General features: G+C 36.7%; 1 protein-coding gene across 1 annotated transcript in view; it reads left to right on the top strand.

Moving 5' to 3' along the window:
• The window catches only part of LOC120861255 (AT-rich interactive domain-containing protein 2-like), a 155,722-nt gene that overhangs the window by 46,009 nt on the left and 88,206 nt on the right, over window positions 1-21,507 (top strand). The window contains exon 3 of the mRNA XM_040236879.1: window positions 18,140-18,273. Within this exon, the coding sequence (XP_040092813.1) occupies window positions 18,140-18,273 (134 nt within the window). The remainder of the gene's footprint in view (window positions 1-18,139; window positions 18,274-21,507) is intronic.

Raw genomic sequence — 21,507 nt, 5'->3', positions numbered from 1 at the left:
TACATACTAGTGGGGCAGAAATACCTAAAAAAATTTTGATACAATGCTGAAAGTGAAATAAATTACATTTTAGATTTTACTTATTAACCATATAAAAAGTTTTTGTGATCTTAAAATGTAAGTTTATCATTGTTTATTTCTCTCCCCCATGAGAATGTTAGATTAGGATATTTGTTTATCTGCTTTATTTGTCCAGCATTCCAAATGTCTGGCACATAGTAAATTCTTAATAAGTATTTGTTGAATGAATGACTGAATATTATTTAATCTGAGCCATAAACTTCAACTTTTCAGAAATGTCAGTGTGATTGAAATGTCTGTTTCTATATTCAGTTTATTTTAATAGTTGCTTTTCCATAATGAAAGAGTGATACATGGATGCAAATTGAACAAATGCATCATTGTGTACACATAATAAACTATAATTCTCCATTTCTTAATTCCTTTTGTTAACTACATTGTTTTTCTGTTGAAATTTAACATTGTTTTCCATCTTGCCCTGAGATCAGTCTTTCTTGCAAATTTTGGGTTACTGTCACATTTTTATGCGTAAGAGTCCCAGTGATACGTCCTAGCCTTAAAAGTCCATGTGATATTTGAGGGTGGTTGCCATTGAAGGACAGTTTTTTCTGGGAGAGGAGAACATTAAAGAGAAGGAAAAGCATGATTTGGAGATTGGATAATAAAGGAAAAGAACCAAAAGGGAGAAATGTAAGGTTCTGCAAGATAAAATGGAAACCACTTCCCCCAAATTGGAGGATACACAGTCTCCACCACCAACGTTTTCATGTCACCACCACCAAAAAAAAAATCATTCATTAAAGAAATTACACTTTCCTGTATAAAATAAAAGAGGGGGCTCTTGAAATAGGATTCTTATGAATCAAAGCCACAATAAATGAAAGCCTCCTAAATTTATGGAAAGCTACCATAGGAAGAAAATATAATGTGAGAATCAAAATATCTCAGTAGATGAAATCCCTTCCCTCCAAAGATAATAGCTACACAGCAGTAGAAAACTGTAACAATGCTCTAAACTGAATGAAATAACCTGAAATAAGCATTTAGAGATATGAAAAACCAATTAAAATCATAAACCTAGAAGCAAAAAAGGAAACAAAAAATTTATTCTTCAAAGTCCCACGAAATCACAAACAAAGAAACCTAGAAGGAAATGAGAAGAGAGTTGATTGAACCCAAGAAAAATCATGGGATAAAAAGATAAAAATCATCTTAGAAATGAATTCAAAATTCCAAGATGCCTAAGGGGGAATGGATTTGACTGAAATTTAATAAAAGACATTGAAGAAAGGCAGAAAAATAATTAAGAAAATGAAAATGAATTAAATAAAAGAGAAAATGGTTGAAATGGAAATGAGGTAAAAGAGTCAACATACATGTAAAATTGAATTAGGAAAATTAAAAAGATAATATTTAAAACTATAATTTTTAAACAATTTCCAAAATAGAAGACCTGCATCTACATACTGAAGGACTGTAGACTACCTGGAGAAATTAATGTTGAACAGTTTAGAATAACATATGTGCTAGGTTGGGCTTCCCTCTCAACCTACTGTATATATTGGTAAATTGGAAGTCGTCAAACAGGAGATGGCAAGAGTAAACGTTGACATTTTAGGAATTGGTGAGCTAAAATGGACTGGAATGGACAGATTTAATTCAGATGACTATTATCTACTGTGGGCAAGATCGCTTAGAAGAAATGGAGTAGCCCTCTAGTCAATGTAACAGTCCAAAATGCAGTACGTGGGTGCAATCTCAAAAATGACAGAATGATCTCTTTTCGTTTCCAAGGCAAACCATTCAGTATCACAATAGTCCAAGTCTGTGCTCAGAGGGTAAAGCGTCTGCTACAGTGCGGGAGACCCGGGTTTGATCCCTGGGTAAGGAAGATCCCCTGGAGAAGGAAATGGTAACCCACTCCAGTAGTCTTGCCTGGAAAATCCCATGAACTGAGAAGCCGGGTAGGCTACAGCCCATGGGGTCGCAAAAAGTCAAGACGTGACTGAGCGACTTTACTTAATACTCACTTAATGCCCCAACCAGTAGTGTTAAGGAAGCTGAACAGTTCTATGAAGTACCTACAAGACCTTGTAGAACTAACACCCCCAAAAGATGTCCTTTTCATCATAGGGGACTGGAATGCAAAAGTAGGAAGTCAAGAGATACCTGGAGTAACAGGCATACTTGTCCTTGGAGTACAAAAGGAAGCGGCGAAAAGGCTGACAGTTTTGCCAAGAGAACGCACTGGTCGTAGCAAACACCCTCTTCCAACAACACAAGAGACAACTCTACACATGGACATTACCAAAGGATCAATACCGAAATCAGATTGATTATATTGTTTGCAGCCGAAGATGGAGAAACTAGATACAGTCAGCAAAAACAAGACAAGGAGCTGACCGTGGCTCAGATCATGAACTCCTTACTGCCAAATTCAGACTTAAATTGAAGAAAGTAGGGAAAACCACTGTGGCATTCAGGTATGACCTAAATCAAATCCCTTACAATTATACAGTGGAAGTGAGAAATAGATTCAAGGGACTAGATCTGATAGACAGAGTGCCTGATGAACTTTGGACAGAGGTTCACAACATTGTACAGGAGGCACTAATCAAGACCATCCCCAACAAAAAGAAATGCAAAAACGAAAAATGGTTGTCTGAGGAAGCCTTACAAATAGCTGAAAGAAGAAGAGAAGTGAAAGGCAAAAGAGAAAAAGAAAGATATATACCCATCTGAATGCAGAGTTCGAATGTATAGCAAGGAGAGAGATAAGAAAGCTTTCCTCAGTGATCAGTGCAAAGAAATAGAGGAAAACAGTAGAATGGGAAAGACTAGCGATCTCTTCAAGACTAGAGATCTGTTTCAGAAAAGTGTTCTCTTGGTTCTCTTGATACCAAGAGAACATTTCATGCAAAGCTGGGCATAATAAAGGACACAAATGGTATGGACCTAAGAGAAGCAGAAGATATTAAGAAGAGGTGGCAAGAATACACAGAAGAATGATAAAAACAGATCTTCATGCCCCAGTTAACCACGATGGTATTATCACTCATCTACAACCAGATATCCTGGAATGCGAAATCAAGTGGGCTTTAGGAAGCATCATGACGAACAAAGCTAGTGGAGGTGATAGAATCCCAGTTTAGCTATTTCAGATCCTGAAAGATGATGCTGTGGAAATGCTGCATGCAATATACCAGCAACTTTGGAAAACCCAGCAGTGGCCACAGGACTGGAAAGAGTCAGTTTTCATTCCATTCCCAAAGAAAGGCAGTGCCAAAGAACATTCAAACTACTGCACAATGCACTCATCTTAACCCTAGCAAAGTAATCCCCCAAATTCTCCAAACCTGGCTTCAACAGTCTGTGAACCGTGAACTTCCAGATGTTTGAGCTGGATTTAGAAAAGGCAGAGGAACCAGAGATCAAATTGCCAACATCTGTTGGATCATCGAAAAAGCAAGAGAGTTCCAGAAAAACATCTACTTCTGCTTTATTTACTACATGAAAGCCTTTAATTGTGGATCATAACAAACTGTGGAAAATTCTTCAATAGATGGGAATACCAGACCACCTGACCTGCCTCCTGAGACATCTGTATGCAGGTCAGGAAGCAACAGTTTGAACTGGACCTGGAACAATAGACTGGTTCCAAATTGGGAAAGGAGTGAGACAAGCAGCACATTGTCACATTGCTTATTTACCTTTCATGCAGAATATATCATATGAAATGCTGATCTGGATGAAGCACAAGCTGGAATCAAGGTTGCCAGGAGAAATATCAATAACCTCATATACACAAATGACACCACCCTTATGGTAGGAAGTAACGAGCCTCTTGATGAAAATTAAAGAGGAGAGTGAAAAAATGGGACTTAAAATTCAACATTCAAAAAACTAAGATCATGGCATCTGGTCCCATCACATCATGGCAAATAGGGAAATAGTGAAACAGTGACAGACTACTTTCTTGGGTTCCAAAATCACTGTAGATGGTGACTGCAGCCATGAAACTAAGACACTTACTCCTTCGTAGAAAAGTTATGACCAACCTGGACATAATATTCAAAAGCAGAGACATTACTTTGCCAACAAAGGTCCATCTAGTCAAAGCTGTGGTTTTTCCAGTAGTCATGTATGGATGTGAGAGTTGGACTATAAAGAAAGCTGAGTGCCGCAGAATTGATGCTTTTCAACTATGGTGTTGGAGAGTCCCCTGGACTGCAGGGAAATCAAACTAGTCAATCCTAAAGGAAATCAGTCTTGTATATTCACTGGAAGGACTGATCCTTTAGCTGAAACTCCAATACTATGGCCACCTGATGCAAAGACTGCTCATTGGAAAAAACAGTGATATTGGGAAAGACTGCAGGCAGGAGGAGAAGGGAAATGACAGAGGATGAGATGGTTTGATGGCATCACCAACTCAGTCAGTTCAGTTCAGTCACTCAGTCGTGTTCGACTCTTTGCGACCCCATGAATTGCAAAATCCCAGGCCTCCCTGTCCATCACCAACTCCCAGAGTTCACTCAGACTCAAGTCCATCGAGTCCGTGATGCCATCCAGCCATCTCATCCTCTGTCGTCCCCTTTTCCTCCTGCCCCCAATCCCTCCCAGCATCAGAGTCTTTTTCAATGAGTCAGCTCTTCGCATGAGGTGGCCACAGTATTGGAGCTTCAGCTTCAGCATCAGTCCTTCCAGAGAACACCCAGGACTGATCTCCTTTAGGACGGACTGGTTGGATCTCCTTGCAGACCAAGGGACTCTCAAGAGTCTTCTCCAACACCACAGTTCAAAAGCATCAATTCTTCGGCACTCAGCTTTCTTCACAGTCCAACTCTCACGTCCATACATGACCACAGGAAAAACTATAGCCTTGACTAGATGGACCTTTGTTAGCAAAGTAATGTCTCTGCTTTTTAATATGGTATCTAGATTGGTCATAACTTTCCTTCCAAGGAGTAAGCGTCTTCTAATTTCATGGCTACAGTCACCATCTGCAATGATTTTGGAGCCCAAAAAAATAAAGTCTGCCACTGTTTCCCCATCTATTTCCCCTGAAGTGATTGGACCAGATGCCATGATTTTAGTTTTCTGAATGTTGAGCCTTAAGCCAACTTTTTCAGTCTCCTCTTTCACTTTCATCAAGAGGCTTTTTAGTTCCTCTTCACTTTCTGCTACAAGGGTGGTGTCATCTGCATATCTGAGGTTATTGATATTTCTCCCAGCAATCTTGATTCCAGCTTGTGCTTCTTCCAGCCCAGCGTTTCTCATGATGTACTCTGCACAGAAGTTAAATAAGCAGGGTGACGGTATACAGACTTGATGTATTCCTTTTCCTATTTGGAACCAGTCTGTTGTTCCATGTCCAGTTCTAACTGTTGCTTCCTGATCTGGATACAGGTTTCTCAAGAGGCAGGTCAGGTGGTCTGGTATTCCCATCTCTTTCAGAATTTTCCACAGTTTATTGTGATCCACACAGTCAAAGGCTTTGGCATAGTCAATCAAGCAGAAGTAGATGTTTTTCTCGAACTCTCTTGCTTTTTCCATGATCCAGCAGATGTTGGCAATTTGATCTCTGGTTCCTCTGCCTTTTCTAAAACCAGCTTGAACAGCTGGAAGTTCACGGTTCACGTATTGCTGAAGCCTGGCTTGGAGAATTTTGAGCATCACTTTACTAGCGTGTGAGATGAGTGCAATTGTGTGGGAGTTTGAGCATTCTTTGGCATTGCCTTTCTTTGGGACTGGAATGAAAACGTACATTTTCCAGTCCTGTGGCCACTGCTGAGTTTTCCAAATTTGCTGGCATATTGAGTGCAGCACTTTCACAGCATCATCTTTCAGGATTTGAAATAGCTCCACTGGAATTCCATCATCTCCACTAGCTTTGTTTGTAGTGATGCTCTCTAAGGCCCACTTGACGTCACATTCCAGGATGTCTGGCTCTAGGTGAGTGATCACACCATCGTGATTATCTTGGTCGTGAAGATCTTTCTGTACAGTTCTTTTGTGTATTCTTGCCACCTCTTCTTAATATCTTCTACTTCTGTTAGGTCCATACCATTTCTGTCCTTTATCGAGCCCATCTTTGCATGAAATGTTCCCTTGCTGTTGCTACTGCTGCTGCTGCTGCTGCTGCTGCTAAGTCACTTCAGTCATGTCCGACTCTGTGTGACCCCACAAGATGGCAGCCTACCAGGCTCCCCCGTCCCTGGGATTCTCCAGGTGAGAACACTGGAGTGGGTTGCCATCTCCTCCAATGCATGAAAGTGAAAAGTGAAAGTGAAGTCACTTAGTCGTGTCTCACTCTTCGTGACCCCATGGACTGTACCCTTGGTATCTCTAATTTTGTAGAAGAGATCTCTAGTCTTTCCCATTCTGTTGTTTTCCTCTATTTCTTTGCATTGATCGCTGAGGAAGGCTTTCTTATCTCTTCTTGCTATTCTTTGGAACTCTGCATTCAGATGCTTATATCTTTCCTTTTCTCCTTTGCTTTTCACTTCTTTTGACAGCAATTTGTAAGGCCTCCCCAGACAGCCATTTTGCTCTTTTGCATGGGGATGGTCTTGATCCCTGTCTCCTGTACAGTGTCATGAACCTCCATCCAGAGTTCATCAGGCACTCTGTCTATCAGATCTAGTCCCTGAAATCTATTTCTCACTTCCACTGTATAATCATAAGGGATTTGATTTAGGTCATACCTCAGTGGTCTAGTGGTTTTCCCTACTTTCTTCAGTTTACATCTGAATTTGACAATAAGGAGTTCGTGATCTGAGCCACAGTCAGCTCCCAGTCTTGTTTTTGCTGACTGTATAGAGCTTCTCTATCTTTGGCTGCATAGAATATAATCAGTCTGATTTCGGTGTTGACCATCTGGTGATGTCCATGTGTAGAGTCGTCTCTTGTGTTGTTCAAAGAGAGTGTTTGCTATGACCAGTGTGTTCTCTTGGCAAACTCTATTAGCCTTTGTCCTGCTTCATTCCGTATTCCGAGGCCAAATTTGCCTGTTACTCTAGGTGTTTCCTGACTTCCTACTTTTGCATTCCAGTCCCCTATAATGACAAGGACATCTTTTTGGGGTGTTAATTCTAAAAGGTCTTGTAGGTCTTCATAGAACCATTTAACTTCAGTTTCTTTAGTGTTACTGGTTTGGGCATAGACTTGGATTACTGTGATATTGAATGGTTTTCCTTGGAAACGAACAGAGATCATTCTGTCGTTTTTGAGGTTGCATCCAAGTACTGCATTTTGGACTCTTTTGATGGCTACTCCATTTCTTCTGAGGGATTCCTGCCCACAGTAGTAGATATAATGGTCATCTGAGTTAAATTCACCCATTCCAGTCCATTTTGGTTCGCTGATTCCTAGAATGTCAACGTTCATTCTTGCCATCTCCTGATTGACCACTTCCAGTTTGCCTTGATAGACTTGAGTTTTAGTAAGTTCTGGGAGTTGGTGATGGACATGGAAGCCTGGGATGCTGCAGTCCATGGGGTCATAAAGAGTTGGACACGACTGAACAACGGAAGTTACTGGGCTTTTCTCATAGCTCAGTCGGTAACTTATCTACCTGTAGTGCAGGAGACCCTGGTTCAATTTTTTGTTCGGTCAGATCCCTTGGAAAAGGAAATGGCAACCCACTCCAGTATTGTTGCCTGGAGAGTGTCCCACGGATTGAGTTGCCTGAGAGACTACAGTACATGGAGCCGCAAGAGTTAGACAGGAATTAGCGAGTAAGCCACCACCACCACATGGACTAGGTTCTGCATTGACTTGTGTGGTGGTGGTGGCTTAGTTGCTGAGTCTTGTCTGACTCTTCTGTGACCCCAGGGAATGTAGCCTGCCAGGCTTCTTTGTCTGTGAGATTTCCCAGGCAAGAGTACTGGAGTTGTATGCCATTTGTTTCTCCAGGGCATCTTCCCAACCCAGGGATCAAACCTTTGTCTCCTGTGTTGCAGGCAGAGTCTTGACTGGGAAGTCACCATGGCAGCCATTTTTCTTCTTTGGTACTTGTGCGAGAAGGACATTGTCAGCATCCTATTTAATAATGAAGAGGCATCAGATAAATTTGAATTGAAGGATTTTCTGCAAAATAACTGCCCTCAGTTATTTAAAATGCCAAGCATATGAAAAAGAAAGAGAAATAATTTAAATGGTTGGAAAAAACTGTTTGTGTGTGTGTGTGTCGAGGGGAGGTGGAAGGCAGGGAGGGAAAGAGGTTGAGTGAAAAGAATATCATACGGCAAATAAGCAATGTGTAAACAATGGATGTATCTGAATTGAGGACATTGGAGTTGTTTATAGTATTCTTGTGACTTTAACTTTTTAAAGAAGTTTATAAAGGGTCCTAAGCCCAGAGAATTTGGGGGAGATTTTTACTTAATTTGGAAAAATTCTCTTACCTACTTAAGTGTACATAGAGTTTATATAGTTTATTACAGTTTTAAGACTTGTGCAAAGTTTTTTTAGGAAAAAAAATCACATGGATCCAAAATTCTTTTTAAAATACATTCCCCCCATTTTTTAAAATAAACTTTCTCTATAGCATGGGTTTCTTTCAAAAAGTAATTACTTTCTTTTCATTGTCAAAATTTCAGTTTTATTTTAAAGGGCAGATTAAATGTCTTTTTGTTTTGTGAATTATATGTTTAGGTAAGATACTGCTCATCACCTAATGTTGTGACAAGAAAAGTCAGCAATTTTGGGACTTTTCAAAAGTAAAGTGTGTAATAACTCTTAAGATTGGTAGCACTTTTAAGTATTCTTTACTAAAAAACCATTCAACCTCCGTGGCACAGAATATTTTTCTGTCACTTCACATCTCATTATGAAGTACATTTGAAGATTTTGCCTTATTTCAGAGACCTTTTTTAAAAAATATAATTGATCACATTGAAATCATGTTGTGTCATTTTTGGTGATTGTGACTTCAATTTCTTTGCTACATTACCATGCCTGTACTTGAGCAGTACATGATAAGTGGTCACCTTACTTTTATAATCTTCTCTCCCTGACCTCTTTCCCTTCTTCCTTCTCTTTCATCTTTTCTCATCCCATCCCCCAGCTTCTTGCACCCCTTCCCACTAAAGTAACTGTTTCTTCATTGTGGCCTTAAGTAGATTTAATGTGTTTTTCTGAAAAATTTCTTTCTATAAAAGCTATTTGCTTATGAGAGTATATCTTCTCTGTTACAACTTTCCTTTAAAGACTCACCAAAAAGTAGTTTTTTGTGAATTTCCTTTTTTAAAAAAAGAGAACCTGGTAAATACTGAGATAAGCTGAGATATATTAGAAACATCTGTAGTTGAATTCAGCTCTATAGAAAACACCCCACACAGTATAATTTGCTTTAACCCTTGTTTCTTCAACTTCTTATAGTGATTTCTTGTCATTTTCCAACAGTATTTTGTTGCCTTATTCTTCATGTATTAATTCAGCTGTGTTTATCACTAGAAAATAAATGTTTTCCCAGTGATGTGAAAGTTGGCCTTGGAAAGACTCTTATAAATATTTATCACTGCATACACTTGAAATAAAATATATATTTAAACTTCAGTAAGTTTTATTATGTTTCAATGACTTGAAAAATATGAGTACAATCTAAATTAATCTTCAAATTATGGATATTTAGAACATCTTACAAATTGTCAGCAGCATACAAAGTAGAAGACTAGCCTAGGACAGCATCAGGGCACATGAAGTCACAGTTCAGTTCAGATAGGTTGTATTTAATAGTTTAGAAATCTTTTGATAATTTCTTATCTGATTGCTTTGCCATTGTTTTTACTTCATAGTATTGTTGATAATGAGCTCATGTGAGAAGTGTTAGCCATTTTCTTATTTAGAGTTCCTTGCTCTAGCAAACTGTGGTTCCTTTGAAGGGTTCTATTAATGTTCTTATCCTTTCTGTGAGAGAGAGAGTTTAAATTAGGTAATATTAACTTTAAATAAATTTTAAATGGCCACTTAACCTAGACAGGAACAGGGATTAGTAACTGGAATCTAACCAGTGGTGAAGTTTCCAGTGGTTAGAATTTAATGAATGAATGAGGATTCCATTGTTAGTCCCTTCATGTTGTCGCACATAGGATGAGTAACATACAGATTGCACTGGTAGATGAATGGAGCAAAGGAGGCTGGCAGTTTCAACCTATCCGATAAGTGTTTCTCCCTATTGGAGTATCTTGTTTGTGTGTCCTGCTTTGAAGGGTACTCTTCTACAGAAACAAGAACTCTGAATCACTTTAAGGTGCAATTTTCTGAGAAAGTCTGTTCTGATAAAGGAGTAGACTGGAAATTATTTGTTGTGTTTCGTATAACAGGGGGACTATACAAGAGATGAAAGGGAGAAATATTCTAGAATCTTCATTAATTATTTTCAATGAAGCAAGGATGCATCATTTTATTAAATAACCTTTGGTGTCCTTTGTTTAAATATTTTTCTCGGGGATCTACAGGTGAGTTTAATGTTGCAAAATGTTGGATGTTGAACTATCATTTAATTTCTGCAATAAATTCTTGAGTATGTGTGTGTATTTAATAAATATTATTAGATTGTTTTGTGGTATTCATATAGTCTTCTTTCACTGCAACATTTACGAGATTTTGTCAGAGTTTTGCTAGATTAGTTTTCAGGGAGAGTCTAATTTTTTTTCAAAATTGGAAACATTTTATGTAGCAGTGGAAATCATCATTTTTTTAAAGTTTGAAATAACTCATTACTTCTTTTCTGATGTTCTAAAATTATTTTTTAATTTCTAAATTTTATAACACCAAAAAAGCTTAATACATTCAGGTTTATCCACATCAAAACAAGACAAAACAAAAGCAGATAAAACTCTGCTAAAGATGGGCTGGATAAAGGACAGAAATGGTATGGACCTAACAGAAGCAGAAGATATGAAGAAGAGGTGGCAAGAATACACAGAACTGTACAAAAAAGATCTTCTTGACCAAGATAATCATGGTGGTATGATCATTCACCTAGAGCCAGGCATCCTGGAATGTGACCTCAAGTAGGCCTTAGAGAGCATCACTACGAACAAAGCTAGAGGAGGTGATGGAATTCCAGTGGAGCTATTTCAAATCCTGAAAGATGATGCTGTGAAAGTGCTGCACTCAATATGCCAGCAAATTTGGAAAACTCAGCAGTGGCCACAGGACTGGAAAATGTACGTTTTCATTCCAATCCCAAAGAAAGGCAATGCCAAAGAATGCTCAAACTCCCACACAATTGCACTCATCTCACACGCTAGTAAAGTAATGCTCAAAATTCTCCAAGCCAGGCTTCAGCAATACGTGAAAACTTCCAGCTGTTCAAGCTGGTTTTAGAAGGCAGAGGAACCAGAGATCAAATTGCCAACATCTGCTGGATCATGGAAAAAGCAAGAGAGTTCGAGAAAAACATCTACTTCTGCTTGATTGACTATGCCAAAGCCTTTGACTGTGTGGATCACAATAAACTGTGGAAAATTCTGAAAGGGGTGGGAATACTAGACCACCTAACCTGCCTCTTGAGAAACCTGTATCCAGATCAGGAAGCAACAGTTAGAACTGGACATGGAACAACAGACTGGTTCCAAATAGGAAAAGGAATACATCAAGTCTGTATACTGTCACCCTGCTTATTTAACTTCTGTGCAGAGTACATCATGAGAAACGCTGGGCTGGAAGAAGCACAAGCTGGAATCAAGATTGCTGGGAGAAATATCAATAACCTCAGATATGCAGATGACACCACCCTTATAGCAGAAAGTGAAGAGGAACTAAAAAGCCTCTTGATGAAAGTGAAAGAGGAGACTGAAAAAGTTGGCTTAAAGCTCAACATTCAGAAAATGAAGATCATGGCATCTGGTCCAATCACTTCAGGGGAAATAGATGGGGAAACAGTGGCAACAGTGGCAGACTTTATTTTTTTGGGCTCCAAAATCACTGCAGATGGTGACTGTAGCCATGAAATTAGAAGACGCTTACTCCTTGGAAGGAAAGTTATGACCAACCTAGATAGCATATTGAAAAGCAGAGACATTACTTTGCTAACAAAGGTCCATCTAATCAAGGCTATGGTTTTTCCTGTGGTCATGTATGGACGTGAGAGTTGGACTGTGAAGAAAGCTGAGTGCCGAAGAATTGATGCTTTTGAACTGTGGTGTTGGAGAAGACTCTTGAGAGTCCCTTGGTCTGCAAGGAGATCCAACCAGTCCGTCCTAAAGGAGATCAGTCCTGGGTGTTCTCTGGAAGGACTGATGCTGAAGCTGAAGCTCCAATACTGTGGCCACCTCATGCGAAGAGCTGACTCATTGAAAAAGACTCTGATGCTGGGAGGGATTGGGGGCAGGAGGAAAAGGGGACGACAGAGGATGAGATGGCTGGATGGCATCACGGACTCGATGGACTTGAGTCTGAGTGAACTCTGGGAGTTGGTGATGGACAGGGAGGCCTGGCGTTTTGTAATTCCTGGGGTCGCAAAGAGTTGGACATGACTGAGCGACAGAACTGAATTCAGCTGAATACTTTGAAACCATATGTTTGTTTTTTTATTGTCTTTCTCTCCTGAGGGATAAATCCTAGCTTATTTTTTGGGTGATAATTATTATCTGGCTTTTCTTTTCTCTTCTCTTACTTGTCTATGGCTAAAAAAGTATTTAACTTTTTGCTTATGATCTTTATATAAATGGAATAAAATCAATATTATTCTGAAATGATGTTGGCTATTTTCATTGATCTGTGTTAGTTAACCAATTTTCACTAACATATCATATTTCACTATATGAATATGCCCCAGTATTTTTCTTCATCCTATCATTTGTGAATATTTGATTTGTTTCCATTTTTCTCTAGGGTAGATGAATAAGAATATAATTGTTACATCACAAGAAATTCTTCCTCTTCTACTTTTCTCTGCATATTACATACATTAATGTGTTTATTTCTCTCTCGTTATTTGGAAAGTAATAATCTTGACTTTACTTTGGTTGTTAAACAGTTGTAGAGGTATTCCCAAGAACATATTTCCCTGTATATTAACTATGAGAATAAACCCATTTGATTACTCTTCCTATGTAAATAAGACACAGAATAGAATAATCAAAGGAGTAGGGTAATTCTGGATATTTCTAGAATTGTCTTTATCTTTGGAGCTTGCATATATCATCAATATATGTCTGAGTGTTTTTTCTTTTCATTAATTTTTGCCTGATGATCCTTGCACCCTGACACCCCAGGGACCTTTATGATATACCCGTTAAGCATTTTTTACCTAAAGAAATTTTTCTCTTATCTCAGTGATAATGCTTCTGTATTCTGGTCTTTCCTTCAGGACTACTATTTTCCCCCATGTTTGACGTCCTGTTTATCATGCATGTTTCATTTTTATCCACCCCACTGTTTTCATCCTTTCCGTCTCTTTAAGGAGCCATTTCTCAAGCATGCCATCTACATTACTGAGATGACTTTTACATTGTCAAATCTACTTTTTCATTGTCCACTTTGCAGGGATAATCCTGGGCAAAGAAATGTTGTTCCTTACCTTGCTGGTTTGCAAGTCAGTATTCTTGATTTTTGTGCTAGGATGTTTGATCTTGAAAGTTACTTATATGCCATATCAATAGAGGTCCCATTTCCTGATGATACCAGTCTTTTCATGCTAGTGCTTCTGAGAGATGCTCCACATCCCTGGATCTTTGGGTTCATTTTGACAAGCTTCAAGGTGAAGTTTAAAGGACTTTGCTTCTTTTGACAGCCACTGAGTTCAACTCTGCTTTTTCTTAAACAGTTGTCATTCTGATCCCGTTATCAGACACACTCTCATATTTTATTGATCCTTAGTGGCTAAAGGAAATCCCAATTGAAGTTGCCTTTTTATGCGTTTTGACTTAAGATATCCTCTACTTTCCACTAGAACATCTTACTCTCTTCAAGAATTGTTTTGCAAGTTAATATTATAAATCCTTGAAGTTGCTTTTAATGAACCAGAATTTCTGAAAGTTTTCTAAGTTAGAAATTATGCAGTATCCCTCAATTTTTACTCTTTAAAGTTCATTACAATTGGATTTAAGGAAAGATTAATATGCATTCCTTGAACTGTCATCTTTTCCGAAAACATTTCAAAAAGTTTTATATAAAAACTTTGCTTGGGGCTGGTGCACGGGGATGATCCAGAGAGATGATATGGGGTGGGAGGTGGGAGGGGGGTTAAGGATTGGGAACTCATGTACACCCATGGCGGACTCATGTCAATGTATGGCAAAAGCGATACAGTATTGTAAAGTAAAATAAAGTAAAAATAAAAATTAAAAAAAACACCTTTTATATAAATATTATATATTTTTATATAAATATTACATGTATTTTTTAATTTTTAAGAATTATACCAAAATATTTATAAATAAAGTTATGAGATACCTGGGAATTGCTTTAAAATAATCTGGAAAGTGTTGTGAAGCTGGTAATTGTGTTATAGATGAAACAAGGTTGACCATGAATTTTTTCTTTTGTTTTTTTTACCGTGAATTTTGATATCTGCTGATGGGTACTGTTGTAGTAGTTTCTCTACTTTTACATAAAATCATAAAGTTATTTTTAATTTTCCAAGGGGTAAATTTCTTTGAATTGATTGCAATTAGAGAATGTGCCTTATACAGTATATAATCAAATTTATTGTGGTTTCCTATGTGACTTGGCATATGATTAGTTTAATAATTTTTGTGGAGATTTGAAAAGAAAATCATTGTGTATCTAATAAATCAGTCTTATTGGTGATTATATTTAAATCTGTGAACTAATTTTTTGTGTACTTAATCTGTAAGATACTACAGGAGGTTAAATTTTTCTGCATTCATAACTTTACTGCCTATGTTATTTGATGCTGTCTTGAAAGGACTCTTCCTCCCACTGTATTGGTCCTACATATTAAACTTTTTCATTGAATAGTGCCATTTAAAATAATTCTTATGCTAAATGTTCACATTTGCCTTCATCCTTTGAATCTGTCATGTATGGCATAGAATCCACCACAGAATAAACTGGGGCCAAGCTGAAAAAAGAAGATGCATTTCACCCCACTTGTCTGTACCTAATGTTGAGCTAAGGAACCTCGTTTTCTGAGTCACCTGTTGAGAGAGTAACTGCCTTCTGGATTTCAATATTTTACTAGTCTTGAGTCAGATATGTCATGTTTGAGGTAGATTACTGAAGGAGGTCTGTAAATACCTGTTTGATGAAAATATATCAACTATTCAAAGCAATGTAATCGACTTGGAGAAGAAAGAGAAATGTGTAGTCTAATTTTTGTAGTTAAATGAGTGAACACTGTATATCTGTCAGTGTATGAGCTCAGGGTCATGTTAGAGAATTAAATCTGAAGACCTAGATTTTGAAATGTAACTTTGTATTTTAGCTGCTTTCTCTTGTCTATTAATTTAGTTTTTAGAAGTATAACTCTTTGAAAACTAAAAAAGGACTTTATGCTTAATAATTGAGAGAGACAAGAATCAGAACTGGATGCCAGACCATCTGTTGAACTATGAAAGGTCGAGTCTCAGTTGGAAATGTTTAGTCATGAATGAGAACGAGTGCTGACCCTCAAGCCAGGGAAATAAAAATTTCAAAAATTATAACAATTTGCCTAAGCCATAAATTTCCGGAGATTGGAATTATGTAAAGAATCTATTTGGAGGAATAGAGTTAGAGAGTCAAGGGACCAGAAGTCATATATTTTAAAAATTGTATGAAAATTTGAATTACAGAGGGGTTTATGTATATAGCATATACTGTTTATTACTAGTACTTGTGGTGTTTCAGTCACTCCATTTTTGCTTTTGCTCCATTTTGAGTGTTCCAGAAAGGAAAAAAAGGTATTTATGGTTTTTCTTTACTAGTAATGTTGGTTTCTCCCCAAGTTTTAAATCTATTATGCTCAATTATGGAATTCCCAGGTAAAGAACCTGCCTACCATTGCAGAAGACGTAAGAGATGTGGGTCTATCCCTGGATCGGGAAGATCCCCTGGAGAAGGGCATGGCAACCCACTCCAGTATTGTTGCCTGGGGAATCCCATGGACAGAGGAGCCTGGCGGGCTACAGTCCGTAAGAACTGCAGTAGTGTGTCACTACTGCAGTGGCTTCACATGCACATACCCTTAATAATGAGTAACAGATTTATAAAGAGCATCTTAAACATATTGTTAGTATAAGGTTTTTATTTAAAATTTTTATTTTTTCATTGTTATTTTGATTTTATTTAAATGATGTTAGTTAAGAAAAATTATCTTTAACTTGCTTTTAACCATTCCACAGTGAGCTCAATTCTGAAAGAATATACTTTGTAAAATATCTCTATTGCTACTATTGCCTGCAATATTTCATGTAACGTAGATTAAACCCTCATTTGGAGAAAATGTCACATGATTTTTGAGCAGCTATTTGTGTTCAAATTTGTGTAGACTCTTCTTTTGATGATTTTGGCATTAGAAATTCAAAAAGGATAGGTTTGATTTATGACTCATACATAAGTCTATCATGAATCTATACTAGAGAGAGACTGTCTCTTTTTAATCAAATTTTTGTTTTGATTTATAGTCTTTGGCTGTAAATTTTATCTGCTAGGGTCCATCAATAGGATCAGGGTGAAATGTATGCAGCTGTATACTGTCCTCAGTGCTCAAGGATTATATGTGGGCATATGTCTCTGCTTTTGTATCTCTGGCAGTGGAGAAAAGTATTGGGTTCATTAGCTGTCAAGCTACCAGTTAGGAAAGAGTTCCTTGCTCAAGCTGAGCTTATGTGGAGAACTTAGAAGGAATTGAAAGGGACAATTTACTTCCTTTCTTGTCTCCAAGATGTGAATTATTGTGCCTTGGAAAGCTAGAAGGGAAAAATGAAGAATTATGAGTATCCTTGCTATTAGTTTTTATACCTAAATTTACAACTTTTATTCATCCTACCTTGAAAGTTACGGTTTGCTACTAAAAACACAGCAATACTTCTGAGATCATTGATACCCCTCTCCCTCATCTCAGCTGTCTGTTAACTATAAAAGCAAAGGGTTTTTAAATAGTGACTAATGGACTTAATATCTGACTGGTTCAGGAATGATGGAAAGACTGACCTATAAAATGATCACATCTAGAACTTCACTATGGTATTTTTCAGCTTGCTTCTTATGAAGTATAGTAACAAGTTCATTAGGTACAGTATTGTGTTTGACAGGGGTTTGACCAGTTGCTTCCCTATTTAAAAATCTTTCTTGTGGGAATCTTATTATAAACTGGTAGGTGATGATAGATTATAAATATGGATATTTAATTCTAATTAATTTTAAGAAGATTGACCATACACAGTGATGGTGATATTGTGAGAAACACAGGAACAATCTTATAAGTTGGTCAAAATGTTTTGGGCAAATCACTTTTGAGTGAGAATTTGGTCGTATTTCCTGTTTAAAGTGATCATACAATTTCCACTGTCTATGGAGAGGAAAATATTCAAACAGCTGCTGAGATTAAGCTTATTGCGGCATGGCCTGTAATAGCAAAAAAACAAAACTGAACACAACTAAATACAACACTAGCGATCTAGTTAAAATTATGATATATCAATCAGAGCATATATTATACAGCTGTTAGAAATGACTGAGGTAGTACTATATGTATTGACCTGCAGGATTTCTAAAACATGTTGTTAAAATATGCACAAAAAATGTACTGAAGGCACATGTGATCAGTGAGATGGGGAGGCCAGGGACTCTTCTCACTTTAACATTTTGTTACAATGACCATGTATAACTTGTTTTAATCAGTAAATAAAATGTGCTGTCATTTATCTACATGTAGTTGTCCTTTGATAGTCTTTACTTTTATGTTTATTTGTACAGTAGTATGGTCTTTTCTAGGCATTTAAAACAACTTTTAGAACTATTGCATTGAGTTTGTCTCCAATATTACTGCTGAAGTGACTCTTCCACTAATATAAGAAGTTTGTGGTATCTTGTTAATATTATTATTATTTTTAAATTTAGGGCCTCTAGAAAAAGAAAACAGATCTATGTGGTAGGAGTTAAAATATACAACATGAATCTATTTTTAAATCTCTGCTATGCTGTTTTTCTATTTCAGTTACCTAGAAAAGTATGAGAAAGTTCATCATTTTGGGGAGGATGATGATGAGGTACCACCAGGCAATCCCAAACCACAGCTTCCTATTGGTGCAATTCCATCTTCCTACAATTACCAGCAACACAGTGTGTCAGGTAAATATCACTGGAAAATGAAAAAGGCACAGGTACACAGTTTTGAGTTAGAATAGAAATCATCCTGTGAATTGAAGTGGTCCCTTACTTTGCACATGAAAATACTGAAAGCCTTGGGTTAATACTGCTTCTAGAAATCAGCATGTCACTGGTATAAGGACCCTGTCTGTCATAGCCTACATAGAAGACTTTAGTTGCAGGAATTTTTAGAGTTACAAATATACATACATTTTCCAATGAAATTTTTTTTTTTTTTGACTAAATTGTCACTAAAACGAAAAGAGGAATGTCCTGTTAGAATTAAGGAAGCCAAAAAATACTCATAGCATCTACTAAATTTTCTACAATTCCTGGCATTCCCAGCACCAGAATTTCTCAGAAATGTTTCTTACTATGTTTCAACTGTTTTCCTGCCATGGTACCAGGGACTTAAGATTTTTTTCATTCAAGTCATTCTTATAATGGTTATAAAGGAATCTGCAGCTAAAAAAGAACAAGACTCAAGTTGGAAATAGTCAGGTTGAGAGTCTAATGAAGAGGTTCTCGAGGCAGAGTTGATGAGATTTCCAGTGTTTGTGGCTCCAGAAGGTGATGACTAGGAAGAGAGCTCTGAAGAGATAAGCAGGTCTTTTCTTTATTCACCAATATTTGGCCTGAAAAAGAGGAGATAATACCTTTTTCAAGAGGATAGTCTTTATAAAAATATACAGATATCTTGATCTTTATTATTCTTCTTTGGTACTAATACCGATCTTTTAGGTGGTCATTAGGGTTAAGCTCTCTCATTTGTGCTAGTATCACTGATTTAAACTTTTCATGGTCTATTTTCAAGTTTCCTCTATGTTGAGTTTGACCCTATTTTTTTCCCAATCAGTAATAGCTGAGGAAACAGAATCTCCTAGAATCTGTGATTTCCAGTAGAAGAGACTTCATCTGATGATTTTGTATAACTGAGGCTTGGGGGAGGGGTTGTAGCAGTGGTGAGTGCAAACCAAATCTACCTTTATTTTTAATGAGAAGTTACTACCTTGGGAACCATTGTTAAAGGAGAACATTTTAAGTCATCATGTAAAAGATCTTGCTTACTGTTTAAACTGATTAAATAAAATGAGGTGGTTTGTTAGGTAATACGCTTCCCATTTTTAGGAAGAGCTAATGACCATTATCTAATTCAAGGATGTTATAGAGGCTGTTCCTACACTGAATGAGACCTGATACTGTAACCTTTAAGACCATTCTGTATCTCTGTGTCACTGCTACATTATAGCAACAACAGAACTATCTATTCTTATAGGTTAAATAGAGCTTGGTGTCTATTACACTTCTCAAACTAACCCATTTCAATATTAGATCTAGTTTAAAATGAAATTTTTTTCTGGATCTCCCCCCACCCCCCCTTTCCTGATTTAAGCATGATTTACTTCAAGAAAGAAGCTATTTCTGGTATTTCAGAAGTCTATTGAAAGTCATTGCTAGAGCTATGCAATTTTTAAAGGAATGATAGAATTCTTAATCTGGTGTTATAATAACTAACTCCTTTCTGATATGCTGTCATATGCGTGCTTTTTGTTGTTTTAAGGAGAATCTGAGCAGTTATATAACATATGTAGCATGTTTGACAGAATCAGGATTGGGGACTTATTAGAAATTACCTGGGAACATCAGACTACAGTATATCTAATTCATACTGAAAAGAGGTAGTGTTCAGGGCAGCATTTATGAATTTGAAGGTGCTTTTTATTATCCCAGAAGGAGCCATAGCAACATTATGACAGTGTTCTAAAAATCAACATGACTATCAATATATAAAACAAATCCTTCATCAGTGATTCTTTTCAAATGCCATTAAGGAAATATAGTAAGCTTCATAGCTGTCAGTGTGTATGTATGTGCGTATTTAAATAAACACCAAAGTAGAATTACATAGTGGTAGGTTAAAAGCCTTAGGATATTTTAGTTAGAACATTTAAAAGATTTGTGTAGGTTTGGATTGATGTATTTGGATACATGTATTTATCGAGAGATGCTTACATTTAAAAAAGCTATTCTATTTCTGATAACAGTCAGTCAACCAGAAAACTAAAAAAATAAAATAAAATAAAAATAAAAAAGCTATTCTAAAACAATACTTTGAAAGGTAATATGATAAATTTAAATTGGCATTTAGTATGAAGTACAATTCTACTCATAACTGTCAGAATATTGTACATTGATAGAATATGGAATGAAAATTTTATAAGGCTATTGACTCCTTTTGCCCAGTGACTTTAAGCAGCCAAAAATGTTATTAGGTACATTTTGCTTTGAATTTTAGAATTATTAAACTTTGGCATCAAAATATGGTGATTTTGTCATTTATTTGCATAATTGTGCATATTTTTTTTTGCCATGAGGACCTAATCTTTTGGTTTTCTTCTTTGTTTTTTCTTCCTTGATATTGATTTGGATATAGTCAGTTCTGCAGAATCGTACTGGGAACTTTTTGTTCATCTTCTTTCCCTTTAAAATTAAAAAATTAATTTCTAAATTAAAAATTTTTAATTTGTTTGCAATATCTTTAGTAGAAAAATTCTGAAAGGTGAAACTGACACATGAGAAACACATTGAAATTAATAGTACTGTAGAATTTAAGAGCTAGCTAGGATTTTAGCGATCATCTAATCGAATTCAATCATTTTGGCCAAAGGAGGCCAAGCACACTATCCATTTACATTTTTGTTACTTAAATTTGGAAAAGCTTTATACAGGAAGATTTATTATTTTGATTTTATCAGTTGTATTAATTTTTGAGCAAAGATTTTCCTTTACATGTCCTGTATTCTTACAGATACTTGAACTACAACAATCACTGCCAGTATCACTGGAAAGAATGTACTGTATGATATCTGTAATATAAACAACATTCCAGGAACAATTCTCCCTTTCCTCTAAACTGATTATCTCAGATTCAGTTAAATTTGTCAGCAGTGATGTGTCTGTATAGACATTGTGTGAAGAACATTGAAAATTCCCAATCTCATTCCTATTATAAAATTGTACCTATTCAAACATACCTCCTTGGGGATGGGAAGGGAGGCTTTTAAAATCTTGTAAGCATTTCTCTTATATTAGATTCCTAAGAAGGAATCTTTACCAAACATCATACAGTTAAAGGACTTTTCATAATTATCATATTAATTCATTTTATTTTAATTGGAGATGTCTTTTGGCAAAGTCATTCATGTAAGGATGTAT

The sequence above is a fragment of the Oryx dammah genome, unplaced genomic scaffold (genome assembly GCF_014754425.2).
Source record: "Oryx dammah isolate SB20612 unplaced genomic scaffold, SCBI_Odam_1.1 HiC_scaffold_11232, whole genome shotgun sequence".
NCBI classification, from domain to species: Eukaryota; Metazoa; Chordata; class Mammalia; order Artiodactyla; family Bovidae; genus Oryx; species Oryx dammah.
Note: the sequence above shows the minus strand (reverse complement) of the source record. Positions and strands in the feature narration are given on the sequence as shown.